The sequence below is a fragment of the Lithobates pipiens genome, unplaced genomic scaffold, assembly GCF_037356315.1.
Source record: "Lithobates pipiens isolate NorthernLeopardFrog02 unplaced genomic scaffold, aLitPip1_a1.2 Scaffold_1, whole genome shotgun sequence".
Lineage (NCBI taxonomy): Eukaryota > Metazoa > Chordata > Amphibia > Anura > Ranidae > Lithobates > Lithobates pipiens.
Window position 1 is genome coordinate 4,925,342 of NW_027507685.1, and position 24,432 is coordinate 4,949,773.

General features: G+C 40.7%; 1 protein-coding gene across 1 annotated transcript in view; it reads right to left on the reverse strand.

Annotated features, from left to right (window-relative positions):
• LOC143973940 (vascular endothelial growth factor receptor kdr-like) overlaps positions 1-24,432 on the reverse strand; it is a 285,307-nt gene that overhangs the window by 90,345 nt on the left and 170,530 nt on the right. Inside the window, exons 10-12 of the mRNA XM_077474881.1 lie at positions 17,817-17,967; positions 12,446-12,557; positions 10,974-11,085 (exon numbers count right to left, since the gene is read on the reverse strand). Of these exons, the coding sequence (XP_077331007.1) occupies positions 10,974-11,085; positions 12,446-12,557; positions 17,817-17,967 (375 nt within the window). The remainder of the gene's footprint in view (positions 1-10,973; positions 11,086-12,445; positions 12,558-17,816; positions 17,968-24,432) is intronic.

Sequence of the window (24,432 nt, forward strand, 5' to 3'; positions counted from 1 at the left end):
TCATTTGGCCGCTCCGTGAGACGATCGCGGGTATGCCCGCGGCGATCGAGTCCGCGGGTCCCGTGACCGGACTCACGGGGGTCCCAACCAGCGTGGGAGCGCGGCGCCGCCGGCGCGCTCCCGATGGCAGGGCGGCAAATTTAAAGGGACGTACATGTACGCCCATTTGCCTGCCCGTGCCATTCTGTCGACGTACATCGGCGTGCGCTGGTCGGCAAGTGGTTAAATCTGTCCAAACCAGAGTCCGGCAGACATCCCGGGTATGATAAAGTTTGAAAAATGAAATCATAAATTATAATATAATAAATAACTATAAATAATTATACCAAATAATAATATAACAATAATAAAAATGATTCAATAATGTAATCAAATCAAAAACACTGAAATTTGCTCAGTTGCAGAATTGTCACTGTCATTACTTTTCTGTATTTGATGACGGATCTCCCCACAAATCGCTATCTCTCAATTCTGTGAGTGATTCTAATTTATTATCGCTGTTTTCTAGCTGGTCTAAAACCATTTTTGATGTAAAGGGACAGTTTTGGTTGCTATGGACAATCTCCAGTTTCCAGGCATAAAGAACAGTATTTATAATATAAAACTGCATGCAGGACACTGGGCAGACCACTAGGGACAAAGGGGATGCGAAATTATTACACACAGCAATGTAATCTGTAAGATTACATTATACTGTATGTAATGTGTGTGTTTCACTTTTTGAATTTGGCGCCGATCTCCGTCCCTGTGCGTCACAACGCTCGCAGGGAACGGAGATCGGCTCTGTGATGAATCGAGTGGAGGACGAGCCACTCGTACAGCGGGAGGACATCGCTGGATCCAGGGGAGAAGGTAAGTAACCTCCTCCTGCAATCAGCGATGCGGTCCCGATGCGGTCTGGCTCGGGGTTACCGCTTTTGGTATAAAACTTCCACTCCGAGCCAGACTCGGGAATACCTCCAGGGGGGTTAAAGGGCGAATTAACAAAAAATAATGGCACTCATAAGGATGCTTACTCAATACATGGTGCTAAAGCCCCAGTTGGGCCTTGAGGAATGGGTCCTTTCTTGAGGAATGCTTATTATTCATATCCATGTTATTGACTGCTTTTTTCCTCCTCTATCTTTTCACAATCCAACTTTTCCATTCTTCATCTCTATCCTGTATCTGCTGCTTTTGGGGTCTTATTCATCTCCTTCTAGTCTTTGCACAATAATAAACCAGCATTTTGCCTGCAGATGATTGGATGATGGAAGTCAGCAGAGCTTCACTTCATTTGCTAAAACCTGGGGAAGATGCCCTTGCAAAGTACAATTTCCCTTGCAAAGTTGACAGTCTATTTACCTTTAGATAATCAACCCCTCAGTGTCACTCAGCCACAGACACTAAGACCCCTTTCACGCTGGGGTGTTTTTCATGCGTTTTCCAGGCGCTTTAGCCTAAAAAAAGCACCTGTAAAGAGCCTGAAAGAAGCCAAATCTGCAATCCCAATGTGAAAGCCCAAGTGCTTTCACACTGAGGCGCCGCGCTGGAAGGGCGTCAAAAAAAGTCCCGCAAGCAGTTTCTTTGCAGCACTTTTGGAGCAGTGAATACACCGTTCCTAAAGCGCCCCTTCCCATTGCAATCAATGGGAAGTGCCTGCAAAACACCTGAAAAGCGCCTGCAAAGCGCTTTTGGCAGCTGCGCTTTGTGGACGCTTTCAACCCTTTATTTGGACACTAGCAGGGGTTAAAAGCACCCGCTAGTGCTTAAAAAATGCTGGTAAAGCAGCGTTTTTCGTGCGCCATTAGTGTGAAAGGGCTCTTAAAGCACTTGGGCTTTCACATTGGGATTGCAGATGGGGCTTCTTTCAAGCGCTTTTTTTTAACGCTAAACCGCCTAAAAAACGCCCCAGTGTGAAAAGGGTCTTAGACACAAAAAATGTGAGGGAAATTTATTAATACTAGAGCAAATAGAATTTGGAGCAGCTGTGCATGACAACCAATTAGCTTCCAGCTTTCATTTTAATTTCTTTGCATTTGGATCGCTCTTCAACAAGAGGTGAGAAGGTGTTATATCGCCTCTTGCCTTTTTTTTTAACCCCTTAGCCTCACACCAGCAGGGTTTTAGGGGGGTTAAAAAAAAAGCCATCGGTTGAATGCATACACTAAGCCCTTGTACACACGGTCGGAGATTCCGACAACCAAATCCGTCAGATTTTGTCTGTCGGATTTTGTCCGACGGATTTTGTCCAAAACTGTTGCATACACACGGTCGGACAAAGTTGTCGGAAAATCCGATCGTTCAGAACGTGATGACGTTATTTTGTTACGACGGCACTATGTTCAGGCTAGTAGCTTTGATGTAGGAATTTGATCTGAGCATGCGTGGCACTTTGTCCGATCGGATTTCTCTACACATGATCGGAGTATGTCCGATCGGAGCATTTTGTCGGAAAATATTTCCGGCAAGTTGGAAAATTTGGTCCGACGGATATCCCGACGGAAACAGTCCGATGCAGACCACACACAGTCGGATTATCCGACAAAACGCTCCGATCCGACACATTCCGTCGGAATCTCCGATCGTGTGTACAAGGGCTAAGCATAAATGCATAGCCAGTATTATAGCAGCTTCAGGCATCCCTGCCCTTTTTAGTTACCAACTAGCATCATGCAGTAGAAATGGAGACATGAGTGTTCAGGTCCTAAATTGCTTCATATATCCACTTAAGGACCGCCTCATGTAAATATACGTCGTTTTTTTGAAGAGGGATATCTCGGTAACGGCAGTAGCTGCTGCCACAACCGAGATATCCCTCTTTACAGGAGGCAGTCCTGTGTACGATAACGGTGGTCTCCGCGGCGGGTTCACCGCGAGATCACTGTTATCGGTGGCGGGAGCGGTGCCCCCCCCTCCTGCCGCTCTCCCGTGCCCTCCGCCGCTTACCGGAGCCTTTCTTCTGCTGAGTATAGAGACGAGTGAGGCTAAGATGGCCCCCACTCGTCTCTATACCATAGGAGGGCCGAAGCAACGTCAAAACGTCACTTCCGCCCATACCTCTTAAAGGTATATTTTTTTCAATGTCATTTTTTAAAATGACGTATTTTTTTTTTTATTGCATTTAAGTCCAAATATGACATCTGAGGACTTTTTGACCCCGGATCTCATATTTAACAGGACCTGTCATGCTTTTTTCTATTACAAGGGATGTTTACATTCCTTGTAATAGGAATAAAAGTGATCCTTTTTTTTTTTTTTTTTTAAAGTGTAAAAATAAATAAAATCAAGTAAAATAAATAAGAATTTTTTTAAAAAAAACCCCCCCGTCCCGACGAGCTCACGCACAGAAGCGAACGCATACGTGAGTAGCGCCCGCATATGAAAACGGTGGTCAAACCACACATGTGAGGTATCGCCGCGATCGGTAGAGCGAGAGCAATAATTCTAGCCCTCGACCTCCTCTGTTAGCCCTTGTACATACGGTCAGACATTCCGACAACCAAATCCGTTGGATTTTGTCCGACGGATTTTGTCCGAAACTGTTGCACACACGGTCGGACAAAGTTGTCGGGAAACAGAACGTGATGATGTTATTTCGTTACGACGGGACTACGTTCAGGCTAGTAGCCAATAGCTTTGGTGTAGGAATTTGATCTGAGCATGCGTGGCACTTTGTCCGATCGGAATTCTCTACACATGATCGGAGTATGTCCGTTCGGAGCATTTTGTCGGAAAACTTGGTCCGTCGGATACTCCGACAGAAACAGTCAGATGTAGACCACACACAGTCGGAATATCCGACAAAACGGTCCGATCGGACACATTCCGTCGGAATCTCCGATCGTGTGTACAAGGGCTAACGCAAAACATGCAACCTGTAGAATTTTTTAAATGTCGCTTATGGAGATTTTTGAGGGTAAACGTTTGACGCCATTCCACGAGCGGGCGCAATTTTGAACCATGATGGGTATCAATTTACGTGGCGTAACATTATCTTTCACAATATAAAGAAAAAAATTTGGGCTAATTTTACTGTTGTCTTATCTTTTTTATTCAAAAAAGTGATTTTTTTTCCAAAAAAAGTGCGCTTGTAAGACCGCTGCGCAAATACGGTGTGAAAAAAAGTATTGCAATGACCGCCATTTTATTCTCTAGGGTGTTCAAAAAAAAATATATATATATAATGTTTGGGGGTTCTAAGTAATTTTCTAGCAAAAAAAAAAAAACAGTTTTAAACATGTAAACGCCAAATCTAAAAAAGAGACCTGGTCCTTAAAGTGGTTGTATACTCATTTTTTTTACTTTTACCTACAGGAAAGCCTATAATAAGGCTTACCTGTAGGTAAAAAAAAATCTCCTAAACCTGCACGGTTTAGGAGATATTCCCCTCGGTATGCGCCGCTGACTGCAGCGGCGCATGCGCACAAGGGGATTCTCGGCTGAAAGTCCGGCAGTGGCCGGACTCGGACGGGATGAAATCTCCCGCACGCATGCGCCGGAGCCGCGATACCCGGAAGAAACGCAGAGGGAGCATGTCAGCTCCCTCGGCGTGGATCGGGCCAGATGTCGGGGGCCTCGTTCTAAGGTAAGTATTTCATAATGAGCTAGTATGCGGTGCATACTAGCTCATTATGCCTTTTGCTTTGCAGGTGGTAAAAAAAAAAAAAAAAAAAAAAAAAACATTAGCGGGTTTACTACCGCTTTAAGTGGATATACAACACAAGAAATAGTAAGGAGGTGTCGTCACGTATTAACCCTTTCCTATAGCAAACTCTTTATTATAGAACGGGGATTCTTAGTTGCATACAGTAATTTGCAATGCATGTTCAAGCTGGTCAACTGTGTAAATATATACTTGTACATATTTATGTGTGACAATTAAATCAGTAAATAGCTGCAAGTAGAATCCTACAGAACACAGGCAGACTCCTAGCTATCCAATGAACACAGGGGCATTAAAAAAGGATAATTGAACTTGTCTGTTGAAAAGGATTACTCACTACAAGCCATAAAAGTGAAATATATCGGAGTTGCTATTTTGAAATAAGACAGAAGAACAGAAATGTCTGGTTATTTGGAAACCAAAGGAGAAAATTTGTTATTCATTACGGCATTTAAGGTTGGACTGTATACATAAGAAGGGTAATAAACTGAATCAGCAAAACTGCAGACATAAGGTGCAACCCTATCCAAAGTAAACTGAACTCGGCATTTATTGTATTTTGCTTGAGGAAAAATAATGAACCAGTTTTTTAATAATCATAAAAATAATTTTATTACTAGCAGTTAATAGTATACACTTGATGCAAACAGTTGTCCTTTACTAGGTATCTATCTATCTATCTATCTATCTATTAGGGATGAGCCGAACACCCCCCGGTTCGGTTCGCACCAGAACTTGCGAACGACCCCCGCGTTCGGTACGAACGTTAGAACCCCATTGAAGTCTATGGGACTCGAACGTTCGAATTGGAAAGTGCTAATTTTAACGGCTAATATGCAAGATAGTGTCCTAAAAAGGGTTTGGCGACCTGCCTCCTGCCTCAGGGGACATGGGTCACTGCAAAAAAAAGTTTTAAAAACTGCCGTTTTGGCGGGAGCACTGATTTTAATGACGATTAAAGTGAAAAAAAAAAGTGAAATATTCCTTTAAATATGGTGCCTGCGGGGTGTCTGTAGTATGCCTGTGAAGTGCCACGTGTTTCCCGTGTTTAGAACAGTCCCTGCACAAAATGACATTAAACGGAAATAACACCATTTAAAACTGCTTGCGGTTTTAATGTTATATCTGGTTCCTGCAATATGGTTGAAAATCATTGAGAAACATGGCATGGGTAGCCCTCCCTGCCCATTACCAGCCTATTTGGGTCTTGTACGCATATTAAGGGGAACCCCGTACCCATATTAAAAAAAGGAAATGCGTGTGGCCCCCAGGCCCTATATACTCAGAACAGCAGTATACAGGCGGTGCAAACAAGACAGGGACTGTGTAGGTTTGTTGTGTTAAGTTGAATCTGTTTGTCATTTTCAACCGGTACATTTTTAAAGTGTAGCTCCAGTCAAAAAAACTATCTTTAAGCTTTTTGGAAAACATAGGGAAGGGTTATCACCCCTGTATAATTTGTTTTGTCGTCCATCTTTTTTCATTTCACTTGCTGCTGTCTCCTTGCGTTTGCAAGTAGGAGATGTTTGTAAGTTGGATGTTTGAAAGTAGGGGCCTGCCCTATATTATAGCGGTATGTACTGGGTACAGAGCACGCAGACAGCACGCACTATCTCCTAACACTACTGACTGCAAGCTCTATTATTAACCACTTGTTAGCCCAATGTTTGCATAAAGTGAAAGATGAAGTTATGCTGAGTAAATAGATATCAAACATGTCACTCTTCAAAATTGCACATGCCCGTGGAATGGCGCCAAACGTTGCTACTTAAAAAATCCCCATAGGCGACGCTTTAAATATTTTTTTACTGGTTATATGTTTTGAGTTGCAGAGGAGGTCTAGGACTAGAATTATTGCTCTCGCTCTAACATTCTCGGCGATACCTCACATGTGTGGCACATGCGAGCACATGGGGACATGGGCGCTTTAATTTTTATTTTATTTTTTTATTGTTCATTTTACTTTATTTATTTTAGTTTGACATTTTTTTTCCCAAAAATATATTTTTGATCACTTTTATTCCTATTACAAGAAATGTAAACATCCCTTGTAATAGGAATATGGGGTGACAGGTCCTCTTTACAGTGAAATCTGGGGGGTCAATATGACCCCACATCTCACCTCTAGGCTGGGAAGCCTGAAATAAAAAATAAAAAAAAGATTCTGGCTTTGATCGTACTGGCGAGTTGGTAGAAGCACCGGAGGGCGGTGAGGGGTGGGGGGCGTCTATGGCTGGGTATTTCAGGGTATCACCGAGTATGGCTGGGTATCTCTGAGTATGGCTGGGTATGGCAATTTATGGCAGGGTATTACAGAGTATTGGCGGGGTATTGGCGGGGTACTACAGAGTAATAGCAGGGTACTGCAGAGTATTGGGGGTACTGCAGAGTAATGGCGGGTACTGCAGAGTATTGGGGGGTACTGCAGAGTAATGGGGGTTACTGCAGAGTAATGGGGGGTACTGCAGAGTAATGGCGGGGTACTGCACTGCAGAGTAATGGCGGGGTACTGCACTGCAGAGTAATGGCGGGGTACTGCAGAGTAATGGCGGGGTACTGCAGAGTAATGGCAGGGTACTGCACTGCAGAGTAATGGCAGGGTACTGCACTGCAGAGTAATGGCGGGGTACTGCACTGCAGAGTAATGGCGGGGTACTGCAGAGTAATGGTGGGGTACTGCAGAGTAATGGCAGGGTACTGCAGAGTATGCACTGGTATTGCAGAGTATTGGCAGGGAATTGAGGGGTTAAATTCGGTGAGCAGCGATGTGGGCACTGCAGATGCAGCCCACATCGCTGCTGACACCGATCTCTTTCCCCTCCGCTGTACCGATCGGTACAGAGAGGGGAGGGAGGAACAGGCGTCATAACATGACGCCGGTTTGTTTCCAAGTGATCACTCCGTCATTTGACGGAGCAATCACGTGGTAAACGGCCGCTATGAGCGGCCGTTTACCGTGATGCGCCGGGTCCTATGGACCCGGCGGTCACGGACGCTCTCGAGTGCGCACACCTCGGGGCACGCGAGAGCAGAATTCTGGGAGGCCGTTAATTAACGGCCTCTCTGAGTTAAACAACCGCCCTGAAGCCGTTAATCGGCAATGGGCAGTTGTTAAGTGGTGAAAGCTAGATCACTAGCTATATAGGTGAGGTGAATATAGTGGTGTATACTGCAGTCAGGGCTCAGACAACAACCACTACACAGCAGCAAGATAGGAAATCAGCCAAAAACGATTGGTGTGTACTGTGTTGAAGGTACACAGAACACCCACTGCTTCAGATGCAAAGTAACAGGCGGCCTTATATAGTGTGGGGCGTGCACTACACAGCCTGAGCTATGATTGACCACAGGCAGGATGCCTGTGGCCAATCATGGCTCTCCTCGCTGCCGGCGCTGCGATTGGCCAAGCATGCGGGGTCACAGTGCATGCTTGGCCAATCATCGGGCAGCAATGCACTGCGCCAACGCAGTGCATTGTGGTCCGCGCGCGCGTCACCCGAATTTTGACGCGAACGGCCAAAACGTTCGGAATTCGCCGAACGCACGAACAGCCAATGTTCGAGTCGAACGTACGTTCGACTCGAACACGAAGCTCATCCCTACTATCTATCTATCTATCTATCTATCTATCTATCTATCTATCTATCTATCTATATCTATCTATCTATCTATCTCTATCTATCTATCTATCTATCTATCTATATCTATATCTATCTATCTATCTATCTATCTATCTATCTATATCTATCTATATCTATCGATCTATCTATCTATCTATCTATCTATCTATCTATCTATCTATATCTATCTATATCTATCTATATCTATCTATCTATCTATATCTATCTATCTATCTATCTATCTATCTATCTATCTATCTATCTATCTATCTATCTATCTATCTATCTATATCTATCACTGTATATAAACCCAAACAATGAACTTCTCTTTCTTGATCCCCCCCTTCTAGTATTTTATAATAAGCATTTTGTTATATCAGTTTGATATTCATCCCTCCTTGCTCTTATCTTGGACTACAGGTCAATGAATCCCTATACTATGGATACTGTGGGAGTGGAATTTTAGCAAAAGGCAATGGGGCAGGGCTGACAACACTCCGTCCGCAAAAATTCTGTATGTCAGACCACCATGGGAAGTTACAGTGCCTTGAAAAAGTATTTATACCCCTTGGAATGTTCCACATTTTGTTATGTTACAACCAAAAATGTAAATGTATTTTATTGGGATTTTTATTGCGCACTTAGCCCTTGTACACGCGGTCGGACATTCTGATGGAAAATGACCGTGTTGACGGATAATGCGATCGTGTATGGGCTCCATCGGACTGTTTCCGTTGGAATATCCGACTGACAAAGTTTTAGAGCTGGGCTATAAAATTTTCTGACAACATGATCCGATCGGACTTTGTCCGATCGTTTGTAGAGAATTCCGATCGGACAAAGTGCCACGCATGCTCAGATCAAATTCCTAGACCAAAGCTATTGTCTACTAGCCTGAACGTAGACCCGTCGTAACTTAACCGGTTCCCAACCAGCGCACGCCGATGTACATCGGCAGAATGGCACGGGCAGGCATATTGGCGTACAGGTACGTCCAATCTTCAATGCGCTCGCGTGCCGGTCAGGACCCCCGTGAGTCCGGTCGCGGGTCCCGCGGACTCGATCGCCGCGGGCATACCCGCTATCGTCTCACGGGACGGCTGAATGGAGGAAATGCTGTGTAAACAGCATCTCCCCATTCTGCCTAGCAACTAGTGACGCTGATCTCTGCTCCATGTGATTGGAGCAGAGATCAGTGTTCACTAAATGAAAGCCCAACCCCCCCACAGTTAGTAACACACCCCTAGGAACACTTAACCCTTACACTGCCACCCACTGGTTAACCCCTTCACTGCCAGTGTCATTTACACAGGAATCACTGCATTTATATAGCAGTGATTGCTGTATAACTGACAATGGTCCCAAAAATGTGTCAAAAATGTCCGATGTGTCCGCCATAATGTCGCAGTCACATAAATAAAAATCGCTGATCGCCGCCAATACTAGTAAAAAAAAAAATAATAAAAAATTATTAATAAAAATGCCATAAAACTATCCCTATTTTGTAAACGCTAAAACTTTTGCGCAAACCAATCAATAATCGTTTATTGCAATTTTTTTTTTACCAAAAATATGTAGAAGAATACGTATCGGCCTAAACTGAGGGAAACTATTTTTTTTTATATTTTTTTGGGGGATATTTATTATAACAAAAAGTAAAAAATAATGTGTTTTTTTCAAAATTGTCGCTCTATTTTTTTATTTATAGCGCAAAAAATAAAAAACGCAGAGGTGATCAAATACCACCAAAAGAAACCTCTATTTGTGGGGAAAAAAGGACATCAATTTTGTTTGGGAGCCACGTCGCACGACCGCGCAATTGTCAGTTAAAGCGACGCAGTGCCGAATCGCAAAAAGTGGTCTGGTCTTTGACCAGCAAAATGGTCCGGTCTGTAAGTGGTTAAGCCATCAAGCAACACTTGAGTAGGAAACGGAATGGTGGTACTCTGAGCATATTCGTCTCTTCTGCAGTGCATACATACTTAAAGGACACAAGGTACCAGAAGGATGCCCTCATCAACATGCTGATGTTCCTTTATTGACCAATCAACAGGTTTGAGAATTTTTGACTAGTGTGATACATTTTTGACTAGTATTGATAAAGCTTTGCAGCTGTTGAAGTGAAAGGCAAGGATTTTGGCTTTTCCGTGTAACTGAATGAATGTATCACAAAACTGAGTGCACAGAATTACAAATCTCTTTTCAAGTATAACAGATCTTGGGCTTTCTTAAATTTTTAAAAAAGTGAAAAAAAAATATAAACAAAAAAATAAGCAATTATTTTTATAGTTGTTTAGGGTATGTTTAAATCCACAGTAATATACTGACATTAAAAAAAACAAAAAACAAAAAAAAAACTGTTTTTGCCAGCTAATAAGATTTAAAACAAAAAATGAAGAAACATTCTGCTGTTTAGTTTTGCATAAAGCTTGGAAAGTGATTAAACAGTTTTGTCCATGACCTTGCTGGACGTCTCTTGTCCTAGTAAAACCCTGTCATATCTTATAACTCAGAAAAGGAGCCAGTGGATAACTTCTCAACAGGGACACAATTAACACTAAAAACCTGCCACAAGATCTCGTCTTTTGAAGGGAACAGCTTCTCCTTTTCTTCTGATCACAAGTTAATAAGCAGCTCGCCACTTGTTTTTTTTTTTTTTTTTTACATCAATGGTAAATGGTAGTTGGGGAAAGGCAATAAAACAATACCTGAAACGATGTAGTGCATGCTTCTTTCATCCACGCCGAGCTTATTGAAAGCCACGCAGAAAAAGATACCAGACTGATTGTGATAAGGAAGAACCGTCAGGGTGCTTACAACCTGCAAAATAGAAAGAACTTTTCGATTAACCAGACTAAAGTAGGCAATATTATAGGAGATTATCCATTACAGCAATTGAAGTATCAGTCCACTTAAAGTGGTGTTTTAAATACAGATGGAGTCTGCCCATCAATTGCAGCCTTACCAGTGCTCATTAATGCAGCCTTACCAGTGCCCAGCAAATGCAGCCTTACCAGTGCTCATTAATGCAGCCTTACCAGTGCCCATCAAATGCAGCCTTACCAGTGCTCATTAATGCAGCCTTACCAGTGCCCAGCAAATGCAGCCTTACCAGTGCCCAGCAAATGCAGCCTTACCAGTGCCCATCAAATGCAGCCTTACCAGTGCTCATTAATGCAGCCTTACCAGTACCCAGCAAATGCAGCCTTACCAGTGCTCATTAATACAGCCTTACCAGTGCTCATTAATGCAGCCTTACCAGTGCTCATTAATGCAGCCTCACCAGTGCCCATCAAATGCAGCCTTACCAGTGCTCATTAATGCAGCCTTACCAGTACCCAGCAAATGAAGCCTTACCAGTGCTCATTAATACAGCCTTACCAGTGCACATTAATGCAGCCTTACCAGTGCACATTAATGCAGCCTTACCAGTGCTCATTAATGCAGCCTTACCAGTGCCCAGCAAATGCAGCCTTACCGGTGCTCATTAATGCAGCCTTACCAGTGCCCAGCAAATGCAGCCTTACCAGTGCTCATTAATGCAGCCTTACCAGAGCCCAGCAAATGCAGCCTTACCAGTGCTCATTAATGCAGCCTTACCAGTGCCCAGCAAATGCAGCCTTACCAGTGCTCACTAATGCAGCCTTACCAGTGCCCAGCAAATGCAGCCTTACCAGCGCCCAGCAAATGCAGCCTTACCAGCGCCCAGCAAATGCAGCCTCATTAGTGCCCAGCACTGGAGCCTTACTAGTGCCCAGCAATGCAGCCTGATCAATGCCCAGCAGTGCAGCTCTACCAATGCCCAGCAATGCAGTGAATACTACCTGAATATTTTCTATGATAGAATGGTGAGCAACGGAAAAATTGTAAGAGATTAATGGAGAGATATCACTGCTATTTATAATAACATTCTATTCTGTGTATTCACCCACAACTCATATCAGTTTTGGCAAATAGCCTTTCAGTAAGCGTTTCTAGCTAAAGCCAAGTTCAATTTCAGTTAAGTGTCATGAAATGTAATATGAATATGAACTGGCATAGAAAAACAGTAGCTCTGCTGATCAAACTGGAATATTGATCAACAAACCAGTTACTAGTGTTAATTTGCTATGCATCAGGACTTTTCAGAGTGACTAATAAAGAAATAGGAGAAAAAATATTGTTTCAAATATGCACTTACTTTGTTTTTGTCTTCAGATGGCATGCTGATTTCTTCAACAGATGGAGTTGAGTAATAGTCCATGTTATTGTTTAAAAGACGTATTCGTTCAATTTTGGAATCCATGTCACACCTTATATAAAAAGGACAAGATTTTGAGATTTTTAGAATCATGTGCAAATTTATTTCTCAGTCTATTCACTTAATTTCAGTTTTTAAATTATCATATTTTACATGTATAATCTGTGTGATATGCAGAGCCTGTGCTGGAATTAAAGTCTTTTTTTCAGAAGATTTGTAAAATAATAATATAACAATCACAGTAATAGCAATTATTAATATTATTTTTTTTATTATTATTATTGTCACAGATGACAGGTACATAGCAATTCAAAGTATGAGAACATTAATTTCATTGTAAAACACATGCAATATTAAATACAAGATATTATTATACTACGCAATAGTGGACAAGGGAATAAATAAAGTTTAAAGTGATTGTAAAGGCTTGTTTTTATTTTTACATTTTTATTTTTTTAATAACAAACATGTTTTACTTACCTCCTCTGTGCAGTTGGTTTTGCCCAGAGCAGCCTGGATCCTCCTTTTCTCAGGTCCCTCTTTTCAGCTTCTAGTCCCTCCCTCCTTTGAGTGCCCCTCAGCCAGGCACCCAAGCCGAGTCAGAGCTCTGTGTATCCATTCAGATATGGATCCCCAACCTGGCCTTGCCCTCTTTCTCCCCTGATTGGCTGACTTACTTTGACAGCCACGGGAGCCAATAGTACCACTGCTCTGCTTCAGCCAATCAGGAGGAGTGTACTGGATGGCTGAGGGGATCGTGGACATCACTGGAGAGAGAAGGAGCTCAGGTAGGTAATTGGGGGGTGCTGGGGAGACTGTTATACACAGAAGTTTTTTTTTTATCTTAATGCATAGAATGCAGGTAAGTTTCCTTTTTAAAAGTCAGCAGCTACAGTGTTTGTAGCTGCTGACTTTAAAACAAAAAACTGCGACCGAACCTTTAAAGTGAAAACATAAAAATTATATATTCCTTTAAATATCGTGCCTGGGAGGTCTCCTTAAGCCCCATACACACTATCAGTTTTCTGCTGAGTTTTTCCTTCAGATTTACCAAAACCATGTAGTACAAGGGCCTGCCCGATTGCATACAAATTGAAACTCCTAAGGTTTGACCTCATATTATATGGTTGTGGTAAATCTGAAGGAAAAACTCAGCCGAAAAACTGATAGTGTGTATTGGGCTTTAGTCTGCCTGTAAAGTAGCGCATTTTCCCGTGTTTATAACAGTGCCACAGCAAAATTACATTTCTAAAGGAAAAAATGCTCACGGCTTCAGGTCTGGTATGGATATTAAGGGAACCCTTATCCGAGCACACAACCTTGAAGGCCGCAGGAAAAGGGGGGGGAAGAGAGCAGCCCCCCCTCCTGAACTGTACTAGGCCACATATCCTCAACATGGAAAGGGTGCTTTGGGGTCCCCTCCAATGTTGATGGGGACAAGGGCCCCTTCCCCACAACCCTTGCCCGGTGGTTGTGGGGGTCTGCAGGCGGGGAGGCTTATCGGAATCCTGATAAGGGATCTTGATCTGGCTTGGATCTCGCAGTGCATAATGTTCCCATAATGTTCTAAATTCGGCAAACTGGCGAACAACTGAGATTTGAGACGAATTTACATTCGACTCGAACATCAAGCTCATCCATAATTGAGAATGGTGGGTTCTAATGTGGGTGGGTCCTTCAAAGACCACAAGGAAACGCATTAGAGTTTCCCTTGTTTCAAATTTTTTGTTTTACTTTTCACAACATTATGAATTAAGTTGTTTAAAAATTATCTCAGTCTTTATGAAATGACTATGAGTGGTATGGGCATCTTAATGAAATACGTATTGCAGAGAATGGGATTATTTCCACATGTCATGTAGCTATAAACTGCAATGATCCGTGCAGTAATTTGTATGATTGTTTACGCAAACCAAGGAAATTGTCCACTTGCCATCTTATGTTGGTACGTGAGCTATAAATGTCCAGCAGACAACTGACTCTTTCTTTCATTTAGACCTATCATGTCTTGTTTTGATTGTGCTTTCCTGATTATATAAGACAACAACTTAAGATGGGTGAGACAATTTCTCATCAAGGCTCTGATAATTTCAGCTGGCATAATTAGCATGTTTCGGGCTCAGAAAAAGACCAACGGCTGTTCTGACATTTGCGGTTTGTAAGTGTAAGTCAGGGATTTGAGAGGAAGTGAAACAAAGAACAATAGGGGCAGGCTAAATCTCCTTGTTGATTTTAGTGAAGGTTGGAAAAGAAGAGAAAATCAGTCAAGTGCAGGAAATAAAGCCATGCGTCATATCTAAAAAAAAATAATTTAGGACTTCTGCGAGTAAGAGATAACCCTACTGTGACTAAGACCACAACTTCCATATTTTGAGGACTATACTCATTGGCACAAGCATTATAGCTGAAATCTTAATTAGCTGGAAATAAGCACACTACTATCGTTTTTTGGCAGATTATGGGGTAGATTTACTAAAGGCAGACTCTGCACATTGCAAGTGCAGTTGCACTCATTCTCCTTAGTAAATAAATGTAGTAAAGATTCACTTTGTAAAGAATGCCCAATCAGGTGCAAGGACAATAAAAAAAACAGCATGTTTGCTTGCACATGAATGGATGATAGAAATCAGCAGTGTTTAACCACATTTAAGCTGACCATAGATGGTTCAAATCCCTGCCGAACCGGCCAAGATTCGAACCATCTATAAGAAGGCTGAATGTACCCAAGTTGATCTATAGATTGACTTGGGTACAACAAGCATGTCGGGATTTCAGCATGCGATTATTGCCAGCAGCTATAGCTGCTAGCAAAAATCAATGTCTTATTCTTGCAGGGACGGCTCCCCATGCCCCCCCCCCCACTAGAACAAAACAATAGCTCCACCGGAGGGATTTCCCCATTAACACTGACGTGTTAATGGGGGAATTGAGCAAAAATTGCATCATGTATGGCCTGCCGTATTAAGCTCAGGGAAAATAAGTGCAACTACACAGGTTTTTAAATGGAGTGGAAGATCTAGGATGCCTGAACAAGTCCAGTTTAGCACTCTAGAAATGGCCCAATTGTTAAGTGGACCAATCATAAATGGGCCTGTTGAGAAGATTTTATACCTTCACTTAGGAAATGCATCCTAATCAGGTTGGGAAATGGGTAAGGCAAAACTTTCCCATATCCATAAGATGTGTAAAATATTAGTTGGTGGTTCTTGCAGAGAACTCTAGGTCTCTCAGTACTGAGACCATCGTTAAGGGAAGCAGGGAGATACGTGGAAATGGAAAAATCTAAGAAATAAGCTAGGTGTGGCTCCAATTATTGGGTGTAATCTAAGGGAATGTAAGTGGCAAAAAGTGAGCCAAGGAAGGCAGGATAAGGGGACTTGGTTGCATTCCCGTTCCAGCCTGACCCGAGGTTTCACCCATGATAAATTTAAGACTCTATAGTGCTGAAGCAACTCTGGTAAACAAATTCCTTCATCTTGTTTTGGTATGGTTAGGAGTATAATGTGGTCAGGCTACCACATAGTATATATTCCAGAATGTGTAGCAATATGGTGCTGCTCCCGATGACGTCTTGATGACGAAATGTGTAGGGTGGAGCCACAGCATCATTGCATCAATTCCTGTTTGGACCATGGAATGCATCAGAATTTTATTACTGCTAATTTATTTTAAACTAAATGTAAGTGCATACCTATACATCTATTACAAAATAAATTGAGTAGAAACAGAAAAAAAAAAAGGAGTATAATGTGGATGTGTGGTGGTTTATATATCCAAATAAAAAGAAAGTAAAGATTGCAGATGGGTGAAGAATGAATGAGGGCCAATATAGGTACCATTTGGATCAAGTAAGAAGTTGGTCATCTTAAATACGCTACACCCTCCCCCCCTCCCCCCAACCAAGTTAAATAATTAATTGTCCTCTATTTCTGAAGATCAGAACAAATCTTTGTTATTAAGTAGCGAAAATTGACCTTGTTTAACTGTTGAGGGTCAGGTGTGGGCTTGATGCACAAATATTTAAGGCGGGATTGAGCCCAATGAAAAGGAAAAGATTGTGTTAAACTATCTACTCTGTCAGTTGTTAGAGAGACATTGAGCGCTTCTAAATTTGAGTAATTTATCTTGTAATTAGACAGGTTCCTGTATTGTACATTTGGGAGCACAAAGTGATTCAACCAACTTATGGGCTTCCAATGTGAAAAGGAGAAGTAAAGTGCACCCATTGTGTAGCAAATGTGTATAGAAATAAGATTTAAAAAATGACTATGCATGGACACTCATCGTGTACGGCAAACTACATGTATATCTAAAAAGTAATTGAAGAGATGATACATTCCAGTTTTTCAGTGTCTGTCACAAGCACTGAGCTCAGGTACATAAAACACTCAACATGATACATCTGCTCAGACTAAGAGAGGGTACATAGAAAAAATAATAAAAAAACAGTAACCTTTATGATGTTAGGCTACACTCTGAAAATCCAAAAACAATTATTCAAATGAGTACAATTTGTTGATTGGTTCTTTTCAAGTCTCAGAACCTGAGATATAAGAGTTTGCATGAGAGCCCACCTAGGTCTTCAAACATTTGACAAACCAGTCTAAAATTCTAGTTCACATTAAATTGTCCTATGAATTATGTAAGACTTATGTATGTGAAACACGATTTCAATTTCACAACCAAGTGTCAGTCCAATGTCATTTGAGTCCTTCTGCTTTTCTATTAAAATGTATTATTTTTTTCATTATCCACAACTCAATAGCTGAGCTTTTCAGCTTGGTTGTTACTGATGTGAATAAAAACTATCCTGAAAATAGCCAGATACCAAGCCCCTTTTGTTGGATTACATAGCTGAATATATTACAATACAATCTTCTTATGACAAAAGCTAAAAAAAGGTCTTTTCCCTATGAGTTTCCTGATTGCAGCCTGAATAAAAAAGAAAACAAGGAGAAATATTTTCTATTTTCTAATTTTTAATATGAATTTTGCAATTTTCTTACCCTGTTTCCCCGAAAATAAGACCTAGCGTGATTGTCGGTGATGGCTGCAATATAAGCCCTACCCCCCCCCCCCAAATAAGCCCTAGTTAAAGTCCTTGTAGGTCTTCTTTTCAGGGTAGGGCTTATTTTCGGGGGAAACAGGGTAGGGCTTATTTGGGGGGTAGGGCTTATATTGCAGTCATCACTGACAATCACGCTAGGTCATATTTTCAGGGAAACAGGGTAGTATACATCTATAAAGTATTGTATTTGACCTTCTTTCCTTTACACTATTTTTTAAAAACCCGTAGTAAATAATAACTTACTTTGTAGCTGTAATTGAGCATGGCTGCCACATCCAGGTAAATGTGGGAGGAGGTCTTCCGTAAGCTGTACACTGGAAATGATGAATGTCTCCAAGCAGTACCGACTCCTTCCTGTCAAAGTCTGTTTCTTTTTCATAGATGGAAGGTTTAACTAGAATTCAACGAGAATTGATAATTAAAAAAACACAACTATATAAGAAACTCCCAGAAAAAAAACTATGCGTATTAGAGTAAACATGGTGATTTCAAAGGGTCTCATATTATTATTATTATACAGGATTTATATAGTGCCAACAGTTTACATAGCGCTTTACAACTTGAGGGTAGACAGTACAAATACAATACACTTTAATGCAGTAGGAATCAGAGGGCCCTGCTCCTTAGAGCTTACAAACATATGTAAATGAGTCTAAAAATAATGTATTTGCATTGCCTAGAGCAGTGATGGTGAACCTTGGCACCCCAGATGTTTTGGAACTACATTTCCCATGATGCTCCACTACACTACAGAGTACCTGAGCATCATGGGAAATGTAGTTCCAAAACATCTGGGGTGCCGAGGTTCGCCATTGATGGCCTAGAGAGACTTATTTCTCCTGTAAATTCAAAATACAGGTTCTGTTTTCAGAAAGGAAAAACTTTTGAATTTCACAAGAGTTACAGAAAATAAACAGATGGAAGTTATATTTAAGTAGATTATCATTTCAGATTCTTTTTCAAACATACCCTTACCTGCTTATCCCTAAAGCAACCAATTCATTGTAATTTTTTTTTTAAAGAAACAAGCCATACCTGTAAAGGAAGATAGGATATATTCACCTGTCCTTCTGCCTGTGCTGTAAAACACCACTTCCACACTAGGGAATCATCAGTGGGCAGCACAGTGGTGTAGTGGTTAGCACTTTTACCTAGCAGTAAAAAGGGTCGCTGGTTCAAATCCCAACCACGACACTACCTGCCTGGAGTTTGCATGTTCTCCCTGTGCCTGCGTGGGTTTCCTCCGGGTACTCCAGTTTCCTCCCACACTCCAAAGACATGTAGGTAGGTTAATTGGCTTCTGTGCAAAATTGGCCCTAGTATATGAATGGGGACCTTAGATTGTGGGCTCCTTGAGGGTAGGGACCAATGTGAGTGTGCAATGTACAGGGATAGGGGACAATTGTAGACACTCACTTAGGTTGAACTGGATGGACTGGTGTCTTTATTCAACCTTACTAACTATGAAACTATCAGTTGAATTTGGCAGGAAAACTGACACTTTACAGAGTGTCAAACTCCTGGATTCCCCCCCAGCTCTAACTGGTTCCTCCCTCCAACCTCCACTCAGTACAGGATACTGCACCTCTCAACTTTTTGAGATGGGAATGAGGGACACCTATTAACAAAAGTATGTATGCAGAAAGCCCCCATACACACTATCAGATTTTCTGCTGATTTTTGTCTTCAGATTTACCAAAACCATGTAGTGCAAGGGCCTGCTTGATTGCATACACATTGAAACTCCTAAGGTTTGACCTCATATTATATGGTTTTGGTAAATCTGAAGACAAAAATCAGCAGAAAATCTTATAGTGTGTATGGGACTTAAGACACACCCCCTGTCATGTCCCTTTAAAGGAGAATTATACAAAAGAATATATTAGTTAACCCATGCTAAGTGCTTTTTTTTAACCACTACTATTCCTTTATACTGGCTTTTGACATTTACAAATGCAGCAATTTAGAAATTGGATGAAAAATTTAGCACTGGAAACTATTTTTTATATCCAGCTTTATAGATCAGAAATAATTTTTATATACAACTATAAAGATCAGACCAAAACGAGAGACAAATACGGAGGAAAGCGGGACAGAGGGACCTTGTTCCAAATCAGGGACAGTTGGGAGCTATGTACTTACATAGAGGGCAGCAGGAGCAGCCAATCCTGACTATAGTCACTACTAGAAGTGTCAGTTTCCCTGCAGACATCAGCACAACAGTTCTCAGGATTGGTGTGGGTATGGTTTGCTTTGAAACCTTTTGTATGACAACAGGCTAGTTTTAAAGTGGAAGTTAACCCTTCTATAATTTTCAGTCAAGGAAGCTGCCATCTTGGCCTCTAATGATTCTTCAACTGCCATAATGCTGCACATGTGATCAGTTATGTAACCAGCCATTGGATGGTTTGAAAGTTTGGTTGAGACCACAACCAATGTGAAAGTTAGCATTTCCGGCATGCCGGGAATGTAAGTGTTTTTTGAAACTGTGTTTACCCCCGCTTTAACCTTGCAACATCCTAACACGTATTGTGCCACGCTCACCCCAGTTTGTATTAATATTGACAACTAAGACAGTCAAATACATATTCCAGTCCTGTAATATACTCTTTGCCAAAACAAGAGCATCCAATATATCAGGGATATGCAATTAGCGGACCTCCAGCTGTTGCAAAACTACAAGTCCCATCATGCCTCTGCCTCTGGGTGTCATGCTTGTGGCTCTCAGAGTCTTGCTATGCCTCATGGGACTTGTAGTTTTGCAACAACTGGAGGTCCACTAATTGCCTATACCTGCAATATATAATCTAAGCTACAAGCCAATACCTAAATATACCGTTAAAATAAATATATGAGAGTTACTTTACCCACCAAAAGATTTGTCCAGTCAGACCTGAGAATAAATATAGCCCTGCCAGACCAAGTTGATGACTTCAGTTTTCTCTACTGCGGTAAGGACAATAAAACTAGAACATGTCCATGACCCCAGACAGTGAATTGACAAAGGAGTAGAAGCAACAGACAGACAAGGTCATTCTGCTGCACCCTTACCCTGTTAGTGGGTTCCTTGTCAACACACATTCATGCAACACAGCCTGACAGCCACAGAAAACTGGCCCTACCTCTGAGATTTAATTTGCACAAAAACATACAGCTTTATGCCTGGACTCTAGAACTACACAAGACTCCACAGATTAGAAACATAAGTAGTCCGTTATTTACTTGAATAAAAAAAAAAGAACACATTGGCAATTTTTATGATTGATCGATACCATTTGTAATTTATTTATTAAGGAAATTAACCTCCCTGGCGGTACGATTAGTTCTGATTTTAGGTGCTGAAAGCGGTACAATTATTTTGCATGGAAATTTGGCATTTTATATTGTAGGCCTGCAATTCTTAGGAATAACTCTATTAAATATGTTCAAACCAGAGTCTAGCAGACATCCCGGGTATGATAAAGTTTATAATATAATAAATAATGATAATAAATAATAATAACAATTATTTAATAATGTAATCAAATCCAAAAACACTGAAATGTGCTCATTTGCAGAATTGTCGCTGTCATTAGATTTAGTGTTTGATGACGGATCTCCCCACAAATTGCTATCGCTCAATTCTGCAAGTGATTATAATTTATTATCGCTGTTTTCTAGTTGGTCTAAAATCACTTTTGACATAAAGGGACAGTTTTTGGTTGCTATGGGCAATCTCCAAATTCCAGGCAGAAAAAAACAGTATTTATAATATAAAAGTGCATGCAGGGCACTGGACAGACCACTAGGGACAAAGGGGGTGTGTCATTTTCTTATACAGTACTGTAATCTGTACTGGGCCAACCCAACCTCTTTTTTTGCTCTACTGTTACAGAACACCACTGCGATTGTGATGCCTTCCCCGAACACTCCTACTTACTGCCCTTCCTGTCATCAGCTTACTAAGTAGACTTTCTAACTGCAAAGCAGCAGCTTAGCACAATTGAAATAATTAAACTAGATTAATTTTGAAGGAATACATAAGTGGTTTAAAAAGGTACTTTTCAATCCTTGCCTAGTTTTGTTCTTTAAGAAATTAATGTGTGATAAACTGCATTGTTAAGAAACATATGATTGTTTTTCCACCCACATATAATTATTAAGGGCCATATCATAAGTACACCTTTATGTCCTGTTTTAATCATAGTAATTTTCCTTTTTGAAGTAGACTTCCGGGATATGTGGCTATCTCTTCAGGTAATGGTCCTAGGCTGGCCTTGTTAATTGTTTGTAGACATACACCCAATGCAATGGGGGAAATCCTGTAATAATATATCATAATCAAGGCTAACTCCATAAATGGGGATGTTAGAAGGAAACAGGAGCTTTGGGATTAATGTTTTGGCAACACGTTCAGGAATAAGCAGCGGTTGCGGCAGGACATCAAGCCAGCTGATGATTATCACGAGGAAAAGGCTTCCGATTAACAAGCTACTTGAAGCAATTAAGAAAACAACATAATTCAATGAAGAACTTTGTGCAGGAAGTTTAACTTTTCACTCATTGTTTTAACTGCAGAGACTCACAAAAATGTATTAGGGAATTTCTGACACTGTAGAGATAGTAAATGTAATGTTTTCTTTCAGACTGTTACAATAACTGACCAAAGGGTTTGAAACTTGAAGTTGTTCCTCAGGGTCTGCATATGCTTATTCAGAAAATTTGGGAAAGACAGTTACAGCTTTGTTCAAAAATAACTACATTGCTAAAGCTGAATAAATTCTGCCAAGTCCTGATTTTAATTTGCCGTTTTACTGGTCAACTATTTTATATTCTAGCTATATATACTGTAATTATTGGATTGTTGCCTGCTGACCCAGCAACCATCACTAAGATGAGCGGATGAAACCAACAGTAATTAACATACTGGAAAAGCATATGAAAAAGCATCTCGGACTGTACAGGCCACACAAGGAGTAAACAATTTATAATAAAAACATAAAATCTATTGGTAACATATGTTTTATTCTTGAATATCACTCACATGGGAGTTTGTCCTTCGCTGAGGTGTTGACATCTACACCTATTCCACGTTTGGACTGCCCGATGGTCGCATGCTTGCCCTCAGTTTGAGGTAAGCATTAAATTTTTTATTTTTTTTGTTTACTTGCTTATTCTTTATTTTTGATTTGTTTCAGTGCTACTTATTCTTCAATGAATTCCGGTTCTGTTTCCAGACCATTTCGGGTCATGCTATTAAAATCTCATCATTGAGTGTAATTTCTTCAGCGCCTCCTATGTTTTTAGATGTTTCCTTAAATTGGTAGGTAACAAATGAAGGCCATGTTGGCTTTGTATGCATTTATATTGTGCATTTTTGTTCCATGTCAGGATGCCCTAGTTGTGGGGTCACCCCGATGTGGACTTTATGGAACTTATATTTTTTCTCCCTTTTCTTTTTTGACTTTTTAGCCTCTACGATTGCCCTTTGTACCCCCTACAGCTACACTAAGGTGGTTATTAGGTGATCGCCATCTGCATGACTGCGTTTGAGTGGCCTTTTATGCGTGGTCACCGTGGGGTAGGTATTGGGCTATACGCAGGCACTGTTGATGGGTTTGTGGGTTTGGATGGTTTCAAGTTGTTCAGGTCCATGTGGGTGCCTATATATATATATATATATATATATATATATATATATATATATAATCTTTTTTATGCAGCCTCTAATTTTAATTGTATATCTTTTTTCTTTTGTAGAATCGTTGTCTCTTTTGAGATTATATTCTATTGCCCCTGAGGAAGCCATTTTTATGGTGAAACATGTAGGGAAGGACTGACCAGATAGCACTTCAAGGCCACCGCCATCTCGGCCTAATATATTACAAACTCCTTGCTTTCTGGAAATTGGATAGAATATATCTATTTTGTGATTGAAAAATACTTAGTCTCTTTTTTCTATGTTGTATTACTTTTTTGTGTGATATTTATTACATTTTGTAATAAATCAGTTTTTTTAACATTTATAATTTGTCTATCTGTATTAAGGCACCGTTATAATCCCACTTTCTTCTTTTGTTGCTTTTGGTGCGATTTATTCAGGGATGAGGTGCAGTATCTATAATTGACTCCTTGCCAGATAATTCCTACAATATTGGTAACAAAAGTTAAAAGAATTTTATCCAATGTGCATATTGATTGTTAAAAACAATACTAGTGCTGATAGATCATTGTGTACATTCATACACTAGAAAGGAATGCTGGTAACATAAGTCCTCATGTGCCGAAGCGTTTCACCAGATTTTGCTTCATCAGGGCCTATGAAGACATTACAGCACTCCTCTCTGAAAAGACAATAACATATTATACAGTATCCATTCATCCACACATATTAATATTTAATACATTCTTGCGTTCGCTATGTGGAAGCCACCTCAAGCACAAGGTTGTTCAGGGTCTGCATATGTTTATTCAGAAAATTTTGGAAAGACAGTTACAGCACAAGGTGGGTCCCACGTAATGAATTCAAGAATATATTGAATATCGATATGTATGGATACTGTATACTGTATAATATGTTATATTATATTTATACTGTATAATATGTTATTGTCTTTTCATAGATGTACTGTAATGTCTTCATAGGCTCTGATGAAGCAAGTTCTCGCAAAACGCTTTGGAATATGAGCACTTACCAGCATTCCTTTCTGGTGTATGAATGTACACAATGATCTATCAGCACTAGTTTTGTTTTTAACAATCAACATATACATTGGATACAATTCTTAACTTTTGTTACCAATAAATTGTATGATTTTATTATAAATTCTTCACTCCTTGTGTGGCCTTTTAAAGTCCAAGATCATTTTTCGTTAGCTTT